Source organism: Plodia interpunctella, chromosome 3 (assembly GCF_027563975.2).
Source record: "Plodia interpunctella isolate USDA-ARS_2022_Savannah chromosome 3, ilPloInte3.2, whole genome shotgun sequence".
In the NCBI taxonomy this organism is placed as follows: domain Eukaryota; kingdom Metazoa; phylum Arthropoda; class Insecta; order Lepidoptera; family Pyralidae; genus Plodia; species Plodia interpunctella.
Genome location: NC_071296.1, coordinates 10,308,984 through 10,329,346, shown reverse-complemented (window position 1 = coordinate 10,329,346; position 20,363 = coordinate 10,308,984). Strand labels below are relative to the sequence as shown.

Here is a 20,363-nt window from a genome sequence, read left to right as displayed (position 1 = left end):
CGCCAATCAAAAGATAATTTCCTAGTCTATTGTTCCATCCGGCATTCGCGTGTCGCTCGGATGCCGACGCAATAACATTGCGTAGTTTGTATGACTATTTTCATTTACCGCAATGAAAACCAGCAATGTTTACCTAATTCGGCAAGTTCGGCTAACTGATCAGAGATAGTGTCGAGCCGGCATGGATGTTAGTGTACTGTTTTTAAGATAATTTTGTTTCCATGAGTCCATAAGTCCATAAGTCCGCCAATGCTGCTTTAATAGGGAGTATTACTGCATATTTATCCCGCCAGAATACAGCACTGTATGTTAGATACACAAAGGTTCAATCATATCTCAGTTACCTAGATCTATATAGGGATATCACTGAAATACATGATTATTTATACAGGGTGACTTTAATGCCGGCTTTATTACTTTACTGTCGTCGAACAGTTTGCAAAACTTTGTTGGATTCGGTGTACATTGCTAGTAAAAATTATTGACTAATAGTAGCGACATCTCTTTACCCATAAGCAATTTATTTAAAGTTAGAGTACCTAGATGGTGCGTTAACAGAGAGAAAGGTGGAAATTATTATAACGAGATTTTTAAAGTTCAGGATCCCACATTTTATTCTACAGTTTGCACATCTTCAACATCCTTGTTCATCCATCAAGCTTTTGTCGTCAGGGAGATCTTGTGGCGTTTAATTATTGAAAACACTCATTAAACCGTTGAGGAGTTCCTACGCCTGGAGCCGTTCCTGGGTGCACTGTAAGGTCATGCTTATCATAATAATGTGTTGTCATCAAAACTTAGCGTGTGTAGAAAATTTCAGCTTAATTGGTTGAAGATATATACTTACATCAAAATGAGTTTCAAGATTCCACCCGAGACATAGGGAGGGACATAAGTACATACGAGTACACTACAATATACCAATTACAGTTACATTACAATTGAAAAAAAAGCTTGTGTAAAAATCATCTCTTCCAAATGCTTAGTTTTGACGTGAAAGACGGACAAACAAACAAATACATTTTTACATTTATAATATTAGTTGGATATGATATAAGAAATATGGATGTGGCTAAAACTAAAGGTGAAAAAAATGTCAGTATGTCAACAATAAGCTATTAATTTCCCGACAGTCGCCGAAGGGTTGTTTCGTCCAAGGTCAAGGTCGCCATTCGTCCCCCGGGGTAACTTCGATTAGTAAAGGGGATAGGGGAGGCTTTGTAACTCGAATGGGTACTTTTACAGTGTTATTTATGACGTCATATAAATCTTGGTCGAAGAATACCATTTACTAAAATAAAATATATTTTCTTTGAAAAGTATGAGCTTCAATTTTATTGTTTGGTTGAACGTCGATTTTTGATAAAAATAGAAGCTAATGATTGCGTTATCGCACAACGAGTTTACGAATGGATCAAAATTATATCTCAATTTATACAAACTCAAAAAATTATAACTACAAAATAAATGTAAACAAAAAGTCATGGGAAAAACAATAAATATTAAAAAAAATTCAACTGCATCGGCCGGGAATCGAACCCGGGCCGCCCGCGTGGCAGGCGAGCATTCTACCACTGAACCACCGATGCTTCATGCCGAAGGTTGAAATTATGCCTGAAATTGGCGCGGGGCTTCCTCTATAGTTTAGTGTTCAGCTTACTTTTCCTTCCAATTCGTTTCTTTATGATTTAATTACAATAATAGTTTTATTTTAATATTTCGACATCTTTATAAGTGCATTTCATGTAGATACATATTGTTATTAAAGAAATTTTATTAAATATCGATTTTGGTAATAAAATAAGAAATAAGTACTTCTAATATTTATTATAAGTAGGTTTTCTAGACGTTACGCTTATATATTATTTTATACCTCATGTTAGTAATGTAAATAAAATTCCGAGTTCATTTACCGAATACCATATTCTAGTACAAATTGTCACTAGCCTACTTATTTGAACAGATGTTATACCTATGTGAAACTAAGTGGAAATAAAAGATTTTGAAATAGAGTACGTATTTATAATTTTCTTGTTTACGCCAGTTTCTGTGTAATCAGGTGCGGCTAAAATGGGTAGGTGTATAATCTATATAAGTTAAAATGTTTTCTCTTTCTTTTTACGATTCTAGCCTATTTCAAAGAGCGTAAATGCAGGGGCCTCAGCGAAAAGAAAAAAGGAAGCTCAATACTTCAGCTGAACTACTACTACTGTACGCACAGTTTCAGCCTAGATGGCGCATGGAGACGAAACAAAATGGCGCCAAGCCAGCAGCTGATCGACCGCACCTGACGCATGACCTGCGGCCGGTCGGTCTACAAATCGCTCGACTCGTCAAGAGATTCGATAAAGTGACTCAGTTGTGGACTCGCTGTGCCCCGTGTTGACGTTCTATCGCGCTGCATATACAAACAAATCGTTAATTTATAAATCGAAAGATGATAACGATCGAATGGTACCAATTACGCTTCTTTGGATGAAACATTTGAATTTAGAATTAAGGGATGTGCTATATGATTGTTATATAATAACGTTAGAATATATACGGAATATCGATTCTAGCTAGTGAGGAACTCGATATATAGGACGATTTGAAGTCACTATGTCTAGGTCACGATTTGGAATGAGTTGAACTTGTAGCTCTCTGTGTTTATCTTATCAGTGCAATTATTTGTTGTTGTGATTCCACGTCAATTCAATGTGAATGAAATTTTAAAATTTTAATTAGTGATATCTAGAATACAAAGTCGATTAGAGTTTACGTCATAGCATGTTGTTCTGTAATGTTGTGTAAAGTGATTTGCATAGATTTTTAGTCAACTTTATACGCATATGTGGAAAATTGTGTCTTAGTTTTGTGCTGTAGTCTTAGTGTTTGGATCAATTTATGAGAAAATGTTCGGGGTACTAATGAAGCGTTGGAAACCAAAAAGGTGAGTGACGTGTTTTTTTATAAGCAACATTTTAGAGTTTGACGAATGTGAGTCGACTTGCTTGCATTAAAAACACAATAATGTTTCTTGTTAAATATCATAATCTGATGTTGTTATAGGATTTTTTCTTCTTTATATTAACTAAATACTGTAATTAGACACATTCTGTACACATGTACCGTTGTATTTAGACTGCGCCGCTTCTTCATCTGCGTTTTGTAAATCGGCAGTAGACTTGGTTTTAGGTAAGTACTTACCTCCCTACGCTAGTATATTTCGATGGCCTATAAGTCAATCTTTGATCATCCTTTTGACTTTGAAAACTGTAAACATAACCTTTTAAAAACTGTTCTTTTCTTGTTAGTAGATAGGGATTAGTAGGTACCCTCCTATCGAGTAGATATTCTTCGGATTTAAATGTACCTATCGTTCATTGCATGAGCAATTTTGCCTATGTTTTACATATCAAATAACATACGATATGAAATAGAACGAGACTGTACCTACCTACTCGAATATCTCATTACATTTAAGTAGGTAAGCACGTATAATAACTGGGTAGGTACCTATTATACCTAACTACAGTAACTACCTAGCAGTATAGTTAGATAGGTACCATATAGATAAATATTCCAGATCCCCAATTGCGCTCATAATAGCTCTATCACAATCGAACCTCGATCGTTCCTACAATTTTAACCGTTCGGCTACAAGTTTCCCTTTGAAACTTTGTTTTAACAACAACGGAAACTAATGGTTTACGGGTAAGTTCAATTTGAAAATATATTTTCGCGATACGTAACGGAAAATTAAAACAGTAGAACAATGGATTAAGTTGCAATCCAGCTGAAGTTACAGTGTGATTGGGGTCAGGTTTATCCGCTTTGTCTCTGAAACTGATGAATCCATCAGTTTGATGGATGAATCACTGATGGATTTTCGTAGAATAATTCCGAAACTAGTGTGTGTATCTCACGGTTCCCTGATAAAACTAGCGCCGCCTTATCACAGTTATCGGGATTATAATAACAGATATCCGACCCTTTCCAAACAATAGCTCCTTTACAACAATTAAGTACTTACATTGATTGTTTAATAAAAAAAAAACTCTTTTTTTTTTCAACACTTCGTAATCATTTCTTGGTTAACTCAAAAATTGAGTGAACTTAAAAGTGATCGTGAATGAAAATTTCTTCTTATCGAGAGGTTCAGATTTTAAATTTAATGAAAACTAAAATATCGGATCGTATTTACATAGATGATCAAGACAAATGCCGCTGATGTTTGCCGCTTTTATACAAAAATCGAAGAAATTAAGAAGAAGAAATAGAACACATTTTAACCCTTCAATTCTAATCGCAGCTGGAGTGTTACCACTACAAAGCCGAAGGGATACCATAAAAATTGTTATCATTACAATCCGACAAACTCGCATATCGCCGCTCATTTCCTTTTTGAATTATAAAAATTATAATTAATGATCTGTGTGTCGAATCGCACGATTTGGGTTCCGTCCGGCCCATGGGGGCGATAGATATTTATACTTAAATTAATATTTTTAAGTTTCAGCACATAAATAATTTCTTAGTTTCGATGTTCATAGATATCGTTTCTTCGTTTATATTACGACTAGATGTTGCCCGGGGCTTCGCTCCCGTGGGAATTTAAAGATAAAATATTTAAAAAAAAAAGTGAAAATCGTTTATTTTTTCCCAACAATCGTTCGTACACCAGAAAAACAAAATAAATAGGTACAGATAAGAATTATTGTGCCGCCATCGATTGAGGGAGACTGGAGACCGTTGAAGGCAGAGCCTGTGTTACGGAGCTCCAGTGCTCTCACCAGTGGATGAGGTGATGCAATTCGAGCTTACAGTAGTTTATTTTTTATTTTATTTTTTAATACTAAGTGATTTAGAAAGTACTAATGAAATAACATCATCTATAATAATAAAAATATAGCCTATAACAATGTTGGTTAATGTACCTTTCTAATGGTGAAAGAATTTTTGAAATCGGTTCGGTAGTTTCGGAGGTTACCCGCCTCAAACATAAAAACTCACAAAGTCACAAACTCATAAACGCTTACCTCTTATATATAGATTAGTGTCTAATTTTAAGAGTAACATGGAAAAGGTTAAGCGCTTACCAATGATATAACTAGTAGAGGTAGGCATATCAAAAACAGAAATCATAATCATGTACGTACGTAAGTCCCTCCAATTACTTGTGGATGAAATAATGATATGAATAAAACCACAAATGGAAACATAATTTACCACACACTAACATTCAAAATTCCAAGTATGAAAAATTCGAAGGGAAGATACTAATGACAGCTCGATTTGTTAACATCTTGAAAAACATTATTACCCAATTTATTTAAAAGGCATGGTTATTTTGTCCCATTCCTATTTGAATGTTAACCCGTCACAGTCGCCGGGGGCCTTGGCGACCCATGTCGGTATAATCTAGTTCGACTAGTGCTGCCCTCTAGCGACCACCTGCTGAGATTTTAATTGGAAATTGGCCCTCTATTTGTGCTGCTTACAACCTTGTAGGGTTTCACGCTGGGTGGTCACCCTACGAGTATCTTCTTGCTTATTTTCTTTAAATAACGACTAAGTACTCTTTTGTTTTTAAGATAATGCAGGATCTTATGCAGCCAGAGTAATTTTAATAAAATTATCATAATCTGTCTGATTATAATCTTTATAAATTTACTTTATTGACTAAAAATGTCGTAAAATATGTAGTAAAGTACAGAACACAAAAATAATGCAAGTACCTTGTCTTAAGTATAAAATATGAGTATGTATAATATGTATGTTTATGTTATTTTTTACCAACTATTTATTTACTCTCATAAGTTAAAGTTAGCTTTGTTAGTTCGCTATGTTTCCGAAATCTGAGAAATTGATTATAATCAATTTGTATTTCAGGTTTTGAGAAACTGAAATGAAGGAAGTGAAAATCATTACAATATTGTAATAAATGCTCCATTTTACATCCTATACTCACATCATTTTGTATATAACTTACGCTTTGCTCAAATCTCCAACTATAATAGGTACCCAACAATTTCATAAGTGCTATAATTTGTAACCCTTCGTTTAAATAAAGGGTTCGGTGCGCAGTATAAGGGTCAATAAGTAATTCTATTTGCGTGAGCAATCGAAAGGGAATTGCCGTTATGCCTTAGGTAGACTTGAATAAAAAATCTGACACCGGTGTTAGCAATATACACTCGATAAGTGAGGAAGAAATGAGTATTAAGTTATACGTTACTAGTTCTTAGCGCCTATTGGGTATGTTTTCCGGGTGTCTCGTTAAAGATAAAACAATTTAAACGTTTCATACTTGTCGCAGTCACATGAATTGTGCCCAATTATTGCTAATGCTAAAACCATCGATGGTGTAAATGTGTAAAAAACCTAAAACCAAGGTTCAAGGTTTTGTCTCTCACCGTGGATTACGTCACATTTAATTTTAATCCTCGGCGAATTGATTAGCTATCTCATTGTAGTGCCAGCGAGACGGATGACTCAATTTTATGGAAAAAATACAATGCATTTCTGAAGTCTATGCTATGGTAAAAAGGTTCTCATGAGGGTTTAACTTTTTTTACGCTTGTGTACATAATGGACCGGAATTTTATAAAAATAGAAAAAAAATCGTATGTGCTTATGCAGTTGCATACATAATTCACTACATAAACGCACATACCATTTTTTGGCAATCGCAAAGTTTTTTGTATTACGTAGCAGTAGCAGAAAATCACTGTTTCCAATTATAATTACGATTACAATCAGTTATCTTAAGAATATTGACCGATAACATTACTTATTTTTTAAATCTGATAAACACGTGCAGTAAAAAATACTCTCCCATTGATTGGATTTTTTAAGCACGAAATATTAATAAAATAAATACATAAATATTTATTTTACTTGGCGAATCTTTGAAAGTGTTATAAAAAAGAAAAATTACTAAATACATATTGTAATTACTGTTGAGGACAATATTTTTTTTTATTAGCAGCCTATAACATTTACCAAGCTGCCAGTAAGTAAAAAAAAAATAGAAAAAAGGCCTAAAATTAGAACCTGTTTTCTAATTTTGGTAAGAGGTAAGATATTATTCTTGGCAATAGTTTCGACAAGGCCATTGAACACAGGTATCTTTGAATATAAGGTACATTCAGCTAATTACAAATACTTAACACAAATGTGAATATATTACGGCAGGTAACTTCCCGCTTTTTATAATAACCTTAAAAAAATTAAAACTTAAACTAGATATAATATTTTGTGGAACTCATAAATCCTAACTAATATTATAAATGCGAAAGTAAGTTTGTTTGTTTATTAACTCTTCAAGCTCTATCTACTCAATCTTCTTGAAATTTTGCATACATATAGTTTGAAGTATGGAAAACATATGGTACTTTTCATCTAGGAAAAATAACTGTTCCCGTGGGAAATTTACGCGGACGAAGCCGCAGGCAAAAGCTAGTTAGCCATAAAAACGTCTTGCTATGTAATAAGTAGTAAAAGAAAAAAAAACAAAACAAACTTAATTATTTAATTTTCAAATATAATTTAATGTAACTAACTTGACGACGAACATGTGTATATATGATGAGATTCTCTTTCTAATAGTTTATTTATTTTTGACGACTTTGGTGGCGTAGTGGTAAAGTGCTTGCCTCTGAAACGAGAGGCCCCGGGTTCAATCCCCGGTCGGGTCATGATGGAAAATGATCTTTTTCTGATTGGCCCGGGTCTTGGATGTTTATCTATATATGTATTTATTATTAAATATAGTCTCGTTGAGTTAGTATCCCATAACACAAGTCTCGAACTAATATATATTTATATTTATTTATTTATTATTTAGTCTATCTATCTATACGAACTTCTGTAGGGATTAGGCATTCCAGCAATGTTAATAAAAACATGTAAAGTATTATGATAATAATCAAAGTCTTCCGTTTCAAACAATGTGTTGTGTTATCATTATCAAGTTGCGATAAAGATTATATCAATATAATAGATATTAATATGCCTACCTAATAATTCCACGAACAAAGCGATTCTGCTTATTTTTCCTAGTTGGCGTTAGCAATTCTCTAATCTTGCTTAGATTAGATAATTAACACAACGCAACGCTATGTAATTACATAAGCCGCACAGAATACTTAATTAAAAAGATTTAGAAGTGTCAACGATGACTTATTGTGCTTATTGATATAGAATAATTTACAAATCAAACTATTTCCAATTTCGAATAGGGCATATTACGCAAAGCTCAGCGCAGATGGCGCTACTGGTACAACTAAGGTACCTACAAAAACATTGCCAATGGAGGTAAAAACCGACAATTTTCGATAATGTTGCAGATATACGTCCAAAAATATCTTCTACGCAATCGTGGTGCGAGTTTGAAGGAAAAAGGAAGGATTTAGTGTATTATCCTGAAAAAAAAAACCACTAGTTTAAGTTATGTTCTATATTATTTGGTCAACCGTGGTTATAAACTGATATATAAAGTTAATTTTGACTGAAGATCTTACCTGTATGAAGTCCGTATTTTAATAAGTCTTCACGTGTGAAGTGTTCCGAGCTTATTTTCGACCGTTTACTGGCTCGAAAATTTTACAGCGTGAGGCGTATTCCATAGTTAGCGAAGTTTTTTTTTTATCTTATGGAAAACGATTTTCCCAATATTTCGGCACCCGAATATGCTACATTATTGTATATTTTCACAAACGAATGCTTACATAATGAAAGGATTAATAAAGTACTCTAAAATAAACGTTTTAATCGACATAGCAAAAGGCGGCAAAGCTTTTGTGTACCTAACATACAGTGCTGTACTCTGGCGGGATGAATGTGCAGTAATACTCCCTATTATTACTATTTAGAATTTCGAAAAAGCTTCTATTTTTTTCTCACCTTAGCAAAATACCAAGGCATCATCGTTATGTTATTTGTGTTTAAAGAAAATAGTATTTATCACGGCATTACCAACTTTATTTTGATTGACATACGGCCTATTTCATTCAATGTGTTCTGTAACGTATTTAGTAAACATAGCTCAGGGTTTTCGAACCAATGTGAGAAGTCGCTACTTGCTGCCAAGCTGACAAGGTTCTGTTTATTTACTCTGTTGATTTTCACAGGCGACAGACCAGGATCTTAATACTTGGAATAGACAAACAAAAATAACTATTATCTCTTTGTTATTATTACCGTCCGCCTTAGCTCAGACTGTTAATACTTTGGTAAAGATTGTTCATGATGCGGACGCACCTGTAGATAAAAAAACGGAAAAAGTTTTCTCTCTGGTACTAGCCACCAAAATTCTTGTCGTAAATTGTGACAATATTTTGTTTAATGGATAAATATTACTATTTTATGTAATGTAGCATAATCACTTTTAGTTTTCGCTATAAAATAAAATAAATTGATACAAATTTGCGTTAGTGAGCCGGGAGCGCCTTCTCAATCGGTTATTAGGCTTAATTTCAGCGCGACTGAGCAAAGGGAGCTGCTGCAGCTGTAGAAAAATACGGAAGAATATATTATACATATTTGGAATCGTATTTTTTTCCTGATTCAGAATATGTACTTATGGAACTTATTTTCGAAAATATTTCAACTGTCGGAGGCTATACTTTTAGCTCTATTGGAATTGTAGAGAGCTCCGTAGGCGCTCCACAATGCTAAGCTAAACAAATAGCAGGGGAACATAACAACCCCGTTACAAACAGTGGGGTAGCACGGTGCCGTGGGCACTGCCCACTGATGGGCAACCAACCGATGCGGTCACTCATTACATAGGGTTGCAGCTTTTATGATATTAGGACGATGAATTTGTTAAAAATGAGAACTAAACATTAAAATTTCTGAGTAGGCAAAAAAACATTTTAGAAGAGTATTAACGTCTACCTTACGAACCGGTACGGTAAATGCTATTGTCTCGATTCTTCGCGATCGACGGGTTAAATATTGTTGCATCTTTCGTAATGTTACGTACCTAAAATAAAATGTGACAAAAAATGCGATTATAACGCATCTCAGAACAAGGTTTTGTTGTTACATGTTGAAATGTTGGTGACAACCCTGAAACCAAAACATGAATACGAGCATGCTAGGACCTGGGTTACCAACTTATCACTTGTTTACTAGTCTCCACTTGTTTATCCTTTTTAGAAAACTTGTTTGCTTTATTTTTATGTGATTTGTGATTTTTAATTTTATTAGCAGAGATTTTTTTAAAGTAATTTTTATTATTTACTGAAAAAAATGTAGACAAGCATAAAATTTCATAAAAAAAAATTAAAAACTTATTCCGATACCGGGAATCGAACCCGAGCCTCCTGGGTGAGAGCCAGGTATCCTAGCCACTAGACCATATCGGATACTAAAGGAACTGTTGAAATACATTTTTACTTTTCATTTCATTTTCTATGATCTAAAATTATTCATTTCTGTTTTTGGAAGTGTTCCGTGAGTGAGTGTTCTGCAGCGCCATCTGGAAATACCCGAGCAAAGTTTCGAAGTTTTTAGTAGATAACAAATATTTTGTAGTTAGGTAGTCACAAGATATATGTCATTATAAGGCTAAGGAAGAAACCGGAGAAACGCTCAGATGAGAGAAAGAGAGAAAATATCGGAGAATCTGCAATGAATAGATAGGTAGATTTTTACGTTGACTGTACGTAACATAATTATATTATACTTAGGTATTTAGTTTATTGGGTTTGCGCTCATTTTATTGGGAAGAAACTGGGCAAATATACTCGCCGTAAATCCATCTATGCGAGGCAGTGAACCAATGTGTCACCGAGGTTAATTTTAACCCGTAACAGATGTAGAAACTAGTGACCCACATTATTTAGCTCGGTTTTAATATGTGCACTATATTCTGCATTTTCTAATGACGCACAGATATATATTACCACAGATATAAGAACATTACATTGGTTGATCGATATTTTTGCCAGTTGAGCCGTCCACCGTGGTAGATATCTATTTTCGTAGTACGCGGGTCTGGTTGTCATGTACCTACAATTTTTTACCCTACACAAGGGACAACTCTCGCGATGCGTTGTCTCATCGAAACAACTAAAAATTCAAGAGTGGATGCTTTCTTTTGCTCAGCGTAGGTATATACTTGGCAGTTCAGCGGGGAAATGCTGCCAGCGTTTTGGGCACATTCCGGGTGCTAATAAATGGGCCTTAATATAGCCACTATATATACAAAAATATTATCTACGTGTTATAAATAAAAATAAAAAAACTCGAACGCGCAACGTCGAGTTAATGTGCCCAGAATTAAAGAAACCAGGAATATTCCTATATATTATATATTGTATTTTATTTATTTCTTTATTTATTTATGTACACAACATAACAGTGTAAATATAAAACTTACAAATATGAAACTAAGTACTTAAAAAGGTACTACTTATTTCTGTAGAAATTTCTTCCAGTAGATCCGCGAAAGAAGAATGGGAAAAAAGAGGCATTGGCGTGTACATAAAAGAAACGTAACATATAAATATTGAATATACATTGGGTGAGATAAATACCTACCTACATTGATACAATTATATCATCGCATAAAGTATATAACTATTTACTTGCATTAATAAGCAAGGAAACATAAAAAGGGACTCATTGACATGCACTGAGTATCAAGATGTATTCAGTGAATTGGAGCCAATAAGGTCAATCTGCGAATGGATTCAATGCTCCCACTGCAGTACAATCAAACCACATCCACATATCAAAAGTCATGTTAAATTAACTCTTATTACAGCCGTATAGAGGATATTACAGCCGTATAGAGGATGAGGTGTTGCAATTTTCATCTAGAGCGCAAATTGCAAATATCTCAGTCGAAAATGACATGGAGTGAAGTATGGTGGACGGATTCATTAGAAGGTATACCACGAAACATAATATCTATATAAACACGTAGCACGTTATTATAACGTCCACGTACTGTGTCTATTTTCCATGTCGTGCACGCAACGTGTAAAAGAGAGAATACGCTACGTGTTTTATATTTCAGGGTAGCACCTCTGATATAAATAAATTTCTTCTGATTTTATAATTTCATATTTTTATTTAGTGTCTTTTAATCACTGTAATCAAATTCACTTACTGCCGCTCACTTCAGTTCGTTCCTTCATTTTCTATGATAATTATTATTATTATATGGCAAGAATGACTTGATGGTCTCGCACCAAACACCGCAATGTAGACAAAACAAACCACACTCGAAAATTTTAAGTGTGATCAGATGAGAATATACAAAAAAAAAATGCATCGGCCGGGAATCGAACCCGGGCCGCCCGCGTGGCAGGCGAGCATTCTACCACTGAACCACCGATGCTTACTCCCGACTGTCGAAATTTTGATAAAATAATATGCAGTACGAGTATTTTGCCATTTACTTACATGATGTTATCGCCGACGTCACTATTGCAAAAGAAATAATGTCATCGACCTAACCGCAGAAAGGAAAGTAAATACCTAATTTCAACTTTATTGAAAGGCACTTATAAACGATATTCCATTGAAGTAAACTTAATATTTACTGCAGAATCAAGTCATCATTTTCGTTTCGCATGAAATGCTTAATAAAATAGCACACAAGAAGGAATGGGTATTGAATATTGGTTTATTATGGATGTAATTAAATGTATCTTTAAAACTATTATTCTGGTGGTAAATAAAGTATTATTAATTACCATGTTTAGAACAAATTGAGAGTATAAAGAGGTGTGATTTGTTCGGATCGTGGCAAGTGAAATACCTAGTACCTATCTGCCTAGCCCCATAAGTATGTATTATAGTCCCACCAAAAATCCAAAGTAAAAATCTCATCTTACGTACATAAAAGATACAAAGAAGTTATAGAACTAATAGTTAATAAACACACAACTATTTTAGAAAACATAACGAATGTATTTGAAAATATAGCATTCAGTCTATTTCTCCCTATTCAAAACAATTTTTTTACATAACAGCTACGAAAAAGTACATTTCCCTCATTCAACGCTCTGGAATCGATACATGTTACTTAAAACGTCGAAAATCTTGCTAAACTTTTGAAACTTTTGAAAATTTCAAACAAGTGTGTATAGTTCAAATCATTACGTACCAATTCTAATGCCGGCTCACGAACGCGAACCAGTTCGCCGAATTTGACGGATTGCTGGTTTTCTATTGCAGTAAATAAAGCACTTATAAAAAGTCATGAACGCATGAACATTGCGTAAGTTCATGCGCTCGCGTCGGCGTCTAAGTTCTTCATATATATGAAAAAACAATATATGTTTATACATATATTGTTTTTTCATCAGCACTCGATCACTATCATAATATGTTTCAGTATACCTTTTGACCATGTACTACGCTATATACTTTATTATGTACTTACATTGTTATATTACTGATAAAAATTGTACATAAATTTATATTAATAAAATGATAAGCCTTTCTCACATAATAGGGACCAACACTGAATGAGTTTCTTTCGGCATTTCTTCTCAGCAGAGGTCGTTCCGAAATTCTAGTAGTTTGTAGCTTTGGTAAATATAATTTAATCTAGTATATGACGTGAAAATGTGAAGGCCACATGAAATGATTTCATTTTGTTTTCGAAGTTCAGTGCAGCCGGCATTTGCGAACAATTCTATAATAAACTTACACGTTCGTGTTTAATTAAAACGCGAAATAAATTTACACAACTTTATCTTGCTAGGCGGAAAGACTCAGCTAATTAAGAGTGGAACTAAAAATAAATAGGCAATAGCATTCCCAGGGAGGGTCGACGTCAGAAATCTAAGTTGAATTTTCAAAATTTCTATGGTCAGTATTGCGAGCTTCTCGTTGTCACAGTCCCGAATATAACTTATTCGGGAACTTGAGAGAAAGGGTGAGAGAGAGTTTGTGCCTAAAGCGGAGCTCAACTTTGGAGTTACACGAAAAAAAAGATACTATGTGGTACTCTAGATTTAACTCTACCTACTAACCGTTCTGTTCCTAAAAAATCTTTAAATCTGTTAGAAGTTTATAGATTTCACAATTTTCGATACACTTATCGATACATCGGATAACAAACGAATTGATGAGCATCCCTCGGGCAAACCGTGATCCGCATACTGACCGTTGATTGGTAATCTGTTACGTAAAACTGGGCTACTTCATGGCCACATCCATACATAGATATGTGGAGGGTCAAAATGCTCTTTTTGTTCGTAGATTTATGTAACCCTTTGAGTTTTGACTGTTTTATTTTATCTATGGTTTTGACATTGTATTCTAAGTTTAAAAAGCATGTGTGACAAACTAATATATAAATCTGACAATTTCTTTCTACCATCCTCCTTCCCTCCTTTTGGATTTGTTTTGGATTTTTTGATTTGTGGTGGATAGCATGCTCCTCTTTATTTATTTATATTTGCATACCTATATTCGGTAAAACATGTAGGTTTAATTCATTATGACATCAATTTGTCTATTTGTACTCATGTTTTTGGCAAATAAATGTTTTCTTTCTTTCTCTTTCTTTCATATTTGGGGGTTTACCATGAAACGTAATACACGTAGCACGTCGACTTCTTTCTTTTTTTTGTTACGGCTAAAACCCGGAGTGCGGCTACACCGCCGCTAGGTGCCTCAATCGGCTAGACCCGTTTTAACCCCTTTTCAAGTAGTTTATGGGACTAATTGAAATTTATTACCTACCTATCTATTTTGATGGAGCAAAAACCATTTACATAATTTAGCGAGTGTTAGCTAATGTTTCATATTAGCGCTTTCCGGACAGGTAGCCAACCAACAAGGATTTATTTGTCAGGTCATTCACCTTGAATCCATAATGTTGTTCTTGAATATTATGAATCTTTGTTCTTTCTTTATTTGAAACTAGATGTTGCCTGTGGCTTCGCTAAGGGGAATTTTGGGATAAAATATAGTCTATAGCAATCTTGGATAATGTACCTTTCTAATGGTGAAAGAATTTTGGAAATCGGTTCGGTAGTTTCGGAGATTGCCCGCCTCAAACATACAAACTCACAAAGTCACAAACGCTTACCTCTTTATAATAATAGTATAAGATAGGCTCAAAGAAGTGAAATAGCTAAAGGACGTTTTCTTAAAAACACTGGCTGGTCAGAATTCAGTAGCCATTTTAAACGAAGAATTTGAAATAGCTGCATTCAAAGCACACCGCCTCTTAAAAATGCCTGAATGCCAGGGAGCAAACCATAGTGGTGTGGTGATTCATATGGAATAGCGTCCTTAGGTTGTCACCGAGGTACCACGACACAGTGCAACTCGCCTGATTAATGAAGAGTGTGAAGAACAGCAAAGTTGCTATAAAAAGATAAAAGTCAACTATTTCTAAGTTTGCAGTGTAACCTTGAATATAAGTACATTTATAAACGGAAAAATTGGAAAATATAAGTACTTACGTCAAAATTGTACTTTATTAGTACATAAAAATTAGTGCAAGTCCCACTGTATATAGTTTTTATACGTTTGTCCTTGTTTTTTTTATATTAATCTCGAAAATAAAAATAAAAAAACATTTAAATAAATAAGTATATTTCGAATGCCTATTTATTTATTCTAAAATTGCTTTTCTTCTAAAATCACATAATCACACATTCGATACAATTCCAGTGCAGCATATCATCAATGTACACGAACAATTCCGTAACGACCAGTCGTGCACAATGCATCTAAAATTGACGGTTCACGCAGCAATGCTTCTCGATCCTGTATTTTGAACTTGGCCTCTTATTACCGAGCACGCCGCCGGCGGCGTTTCACTGTCATTACTGAAAGGTGTTCTCGTGGCTTCCTGGAACGTCGAAAATAGAGAATTTCACAACAAGACAAATACTTCTTTAAATCAAATTTTATTTTTTTATGCAAATCCGCAATATAATTTCATGTTACCTAATTAAAAGAAGATTCGTTCCAACATTTGTAAATAAGATCTCATTATTACACAAGCTTTTTTAAGCAATGTAAATAAAAACAACAATTTGATAATAAGACATATTAAATACATATAAGCATTCAGGAATGGGAATAACTTTTCCTGAGGACTTGGCCATCTCTCTGCCGTTCACGCTCGCCGCCGGCTGTGATTACAGAAATGTCAGGTGTTCTCAACTCAGCCCTTCCTGGAATGCTTTTGAGCATAAAATATGAACCTCTTACTTAATCAGATAGTTTTTAAATTTATGATTTCGCACAAGGAATCCCAAATGACCCCAATTCCGCAGAAATGGCGTTGTAACGGGTTGTCGAGGTATTTTATAATTTTTGACAAGACTAAGAAAAGAAAAATTATCATCTGAGAACTTTGTGTGGTAGTTCTACAATAGATTTTGTTATCAATGTTTAAAATAAGCCAATATTTTAGTATATTTTCTAATTATTTATTCAAATATTCTTCCATATCTTGCGTATTGGCGACAAAAATGTTGAACATAAATCGCGTCAGCGGTTTTGTAATAACTGTTTTTGGATTGAAGTGGAATCGAGCTTCATAACTTGAGTACCTACTTTTTGGTTTCAGGTAAATCAGCATTCCAACCACTCTGAATAAATTTACGTGGATTAAGCGTTTGGAGCCGGTCCATTTGCTTGGTAAGCGTATCTACAATCTTTCACTCGACATCGCCAGATAGCGTTTGCTATTCAAATACTGATGTGATTGAGTCGATATTGATGGATTTGCTGTGTTCATTGATCAGAAAATTACAATCTACTTTTATTATAAAGGTAAATCTATAATCAATCGTATTTAATCATAAATGTATAGTTCCGCTATTGTTTGTTTTTAACCCCCGGCGCAAAAATAAGTTTGACCGCTACGTGTGTCTGTCTGTCTGTGTACGTGGCATCGTAGCTCATCAACGGGTGGGACGCAGTTATTTTTATTTAATAGCAAATTTTTACGCGTTGGTTCTTAGATATGTGTAATCAAAATCAGTTTAGCTTTTCAAAAGTTGTAGCGAAATGAATATTGAAAGTCAGGGGTTTTTTAATTTGTCTAAACTAATTATAGACTATTTATAGTAATATTTATATAAACTATTTATAGTACCCTAAAAGGATAACTCGTCTTACATCATATTTTAATTCAATAACTCGCGAGGCACATTTGACCTGTATGCAAGATGTTTTAGAGTCGTGTGGTTTTAAGATTACGTTATTAAAATGATCTTGCTTTGATAGCAAAAAATTAATTGAAAATATATTTCATAGTTTTTGCCCGTCTCATACGATGTTTATTGTGATATATATGCCTTTTATCTTCTTGATTATTTATATTTATAGTTGTTGTTTTATTGAAATTAAATGTGTTATTATCTCATCCGACACCAAATGATAAATTAGCAATTTTGAAGTTTTTTTTTTTTAGTCTACCTCCAATCAGGTTTCATTGATTCATTTTTTTTTTGGGCAGAATAAAAGGCAGCTACAATCGATCATTCATTTTGCAAAAGCGTTAAAACCATTTGTGAACATGACAAAAGATTTAAAGGTTGATGCACTCAAGTCGTTGAAAAGATTCGAATGTTGTGCTTAATATCTGCTCCACGTACTTGCAATACATAAAAAAATACAGATTTTTACAGTTTTTGTATACTGCTAATCACAGACTTAATTAAATAATATTGATATGCATGATATAATGTCGTTTGGGGCTTACTTGTGTGCAATGATCAATTTTGAATTAATACATGATATTATTCACCTAACTTTAAATAATCTTTTTTTACGAATAGTTATTGCAATCAGGACAATCCATTTCATCAGCAAGAGCGCTAACTTTTCCCAATGTTTGAAAAAAAAAATTTCTCTAGTTCAACAAAACTTTTGTTATATTAAAAAAAAACACGTTTCCGTTGATCATTCAATTTCGATGCTTTAGACTCTCTTTTGAATGGTATGAACGTTTCTCGACCAGTAATCCGAGAGTCGCCGATCTGACCCCTCTGACTCGGCCAGTGGTCCAGATTTTTATGGCCAAGTAGCCACCTAAATCCTAATATAATAGTTATAATGTAATAGTTATAACCAGCCAGAACTTATTTTCCTATTAAATGCAAAATCAAACAAAAGACGACGCAAATCCACGTTCGCACGTAAATTCTTATCTTCGACCAATCCGAGAGAGAAAAGTGGGTCGGGCCGAGTGGACTGCCCAAGGGACGGTTGATAATTTGGGCAGCCATGAAACTGGGTCGAGGGATCATCTGTTGGACTGCCATCTTGACGTATCACTTTTTGTTATTTTCGTGTTTTGTATTGACGCCAGTTTGTTGTGCGTTATCAATTGTTGTGTCAGGTAAAAACATTATAAATTATACACGTAAAGCTTCCTTAGGAGTCGCGCTAAGTATCTATTGATGAAAATGAATGTAGGTCCGTGCTGTTGAGTTTATCGCCAAAAGACAGACAGACAGACGCGGCACAGGACTTAATTTATTAATATGTAAGGAATTCTTTGACTCCGGTTTATCATAATCATAAATACGAAAGTTAAGACGTTTGTTACTCAGATGCCAAAACGGCTGGATGGATTTTATTTGATTTTTTTAATATTGCACGGATTTTCATGGGGATTTCACCATTGAGTGTGAATCATGAGGTAGGTTTAGGTGTACAATTTATTATGCTTTAACACAAGCAAAGCTGGGACAAGCCGCTAGTTATTTATACATTCGAGTAGTAACTTTATTCTTCTTTTTGTTTAATTTTGAAATTCGGCAACGAGCGATCGAAATGACCGAAAATTCACCCTGATTCGCTTCTGTTATAATTTCCCTATCTATCAATCAAGAGTCAGAAATATTGCCAGCTCTAAAAATGAATATTCGACGCTCGCTACCCGGGTGGAGTTAGTTAAATCCAACTATATACAATTGGATTTTTGCGTCGCAACTGAATTCGAATTCATAAAATCTGGTTTTAACTAGTTGGAGCGACAGAATTTAATTTGCTTCGCGAAGCAGATTTGCAAAAATTGTGTGACATTTGTATCTATATATATTTTTACATTTTCGCTCAACTCTTCGGTGTGAACAGTAAACGAGAATAAGTACTTAGTATACTTATATCAGTCAAACTTTGGGTGGAAACATTATTGAATACTATCACGATATGACTAAGCGTAAAAACTGAACAGTCATTTATTTATAATACAACCACGGCGGTAGGTAATAATCGTAAAAGTCATGTCAGATGCCATTAGGCGACTATAATGAATTCTGACTCTAGTGTTAGTAATAACATACTCGAAAAGAAATAAAGTAGAACCATTACATACGACAAATCTGTTGACACTGACCAAAATTTTGACACTGACGTTTGCTCAAGGCAAATGATTGTTGAATTGATTGAAGAAGTTGACGGATTCATCAAATCAAATCATTTATTCAGATATTAGACCTTCACAGGCACTTTTTCACGCCATTATGTACTAATTATTTCTCACAAGCTACACAGTACTGGCTCTTTCTCACAAGCTACATCGACTAGTATCCTTTACCTTGAGCAAACGTCAATGTCAAAATTTGGTGACCAAAATATCGGTTGAGCTGCTTTCGTTGCCGACTGTACTTACCTAATATAGTCATCAAGTGATTAGTTATAGCTTCTTGCGTGGGATGGTGTCTCCGATGACAGGTTTTGTAACAGTAAGCGGTGTCGTGTTTCAATTTGTGTGCTTTTTATCAGCATCCAGTTCACAAGTGAAAGTGCTGGTATGGTATTATGTTTCATAATGATGTTTGTAGGCATTATTTGGTTAACAGCTCTATTTCTGAGTTTAACTATTCATTGTATAATATCATCAAGCATTTCATCAAGTTCATGTTGATGGAGCAGTCTCCACTTACTTCTTCTGCCATCGATTTTACCTCCCTACACGACACTATATATAATATTAAATGCGAAAGTCTGTCTGTCCACCTGTTACGTTTTCATGCCTAAACCGCTATGCCGATTTTGATGAAATTTTGAATAGATATAGTTAATATTCCATGTGGCTACATAGGGTCGAGCTGCAAGCTATAACTTCACTACCTATTCAGATATAAATTTGTTTTTCTGGATGCAGATTTTCAGTATTTTCAACTAATGAAAAATACAATTGCTAGAGTTAAGAAGTTAACAATACAATGTCATAAAAAAATGAACTCATCAACTCATCTTTTTACAGAAATAGTTAATAACTACTTTGTATGATACGTAAGTCAATATGATACTGATTGCCATCTCAGTCCATTAGAAAAAATATAGCAGGGAATAAATAAATAAATCATTTATTTACTGAGAAAGCACGCATAATAACAACAACGGTATGTTAGCTTTTGTTGCAAACA

At 34.2% G+C, this 20,363-nt stretch overlaps 1 protein-coding gene and 3 non-coding genes across 4 annotated transcripts in view; 1 reads left to right on the top strand and 3 right to left on the bottom strand.

Moving 5' to 3' along the window:
- Positions 1–1,518: 1,518 nt before the first annotated feature.
- Positions 1,519–1,589, bottom strand: TRNAG-GCC (transfer RNA glycine (anticodon GCC)). The gene has a single exon. It is a non-coding gene; the product is annotated as a tRNA-Gly (tRNA).
- A 775-nt stretch (positions 1,590–2,364) lies between these two features.
- Positions 2,365–20,363, top strand: part of LOC128682914 (uncharacterized protein) — a 343,500-nt gene continuing 325,501 nt past the window's right edge. Inside the window, exon 1 of the mRNA XM_053767952.1 lies at positions 2,365–2,932. Within this exon, the coding sequence (XP_053623927.1) occupies positions 2,895–2,932 (38 nt within the window). The 5' untranslated portion in view covers positions 2,365–2,894. The remainder of the gene's footprint in view (positions 2,933–20,363) is intronic.
- On the bottom strand, positions 10,287–10,358 carry TRNAE-CUC (transfer RNA glutamic acid (anticodon CUC)). The gene has a single exon. It is a non-coding gene; the product is annotated as a tRNA-Glu (tRNA).
- On the bottom strand, positions 12,270–12,340 carry TRNAG-GCC (transfer RNA glycine (anticodon GCC)). The gene has a single exon. It is a non-coding gene; the product is annotated as a tRNA-Gly (tRNA).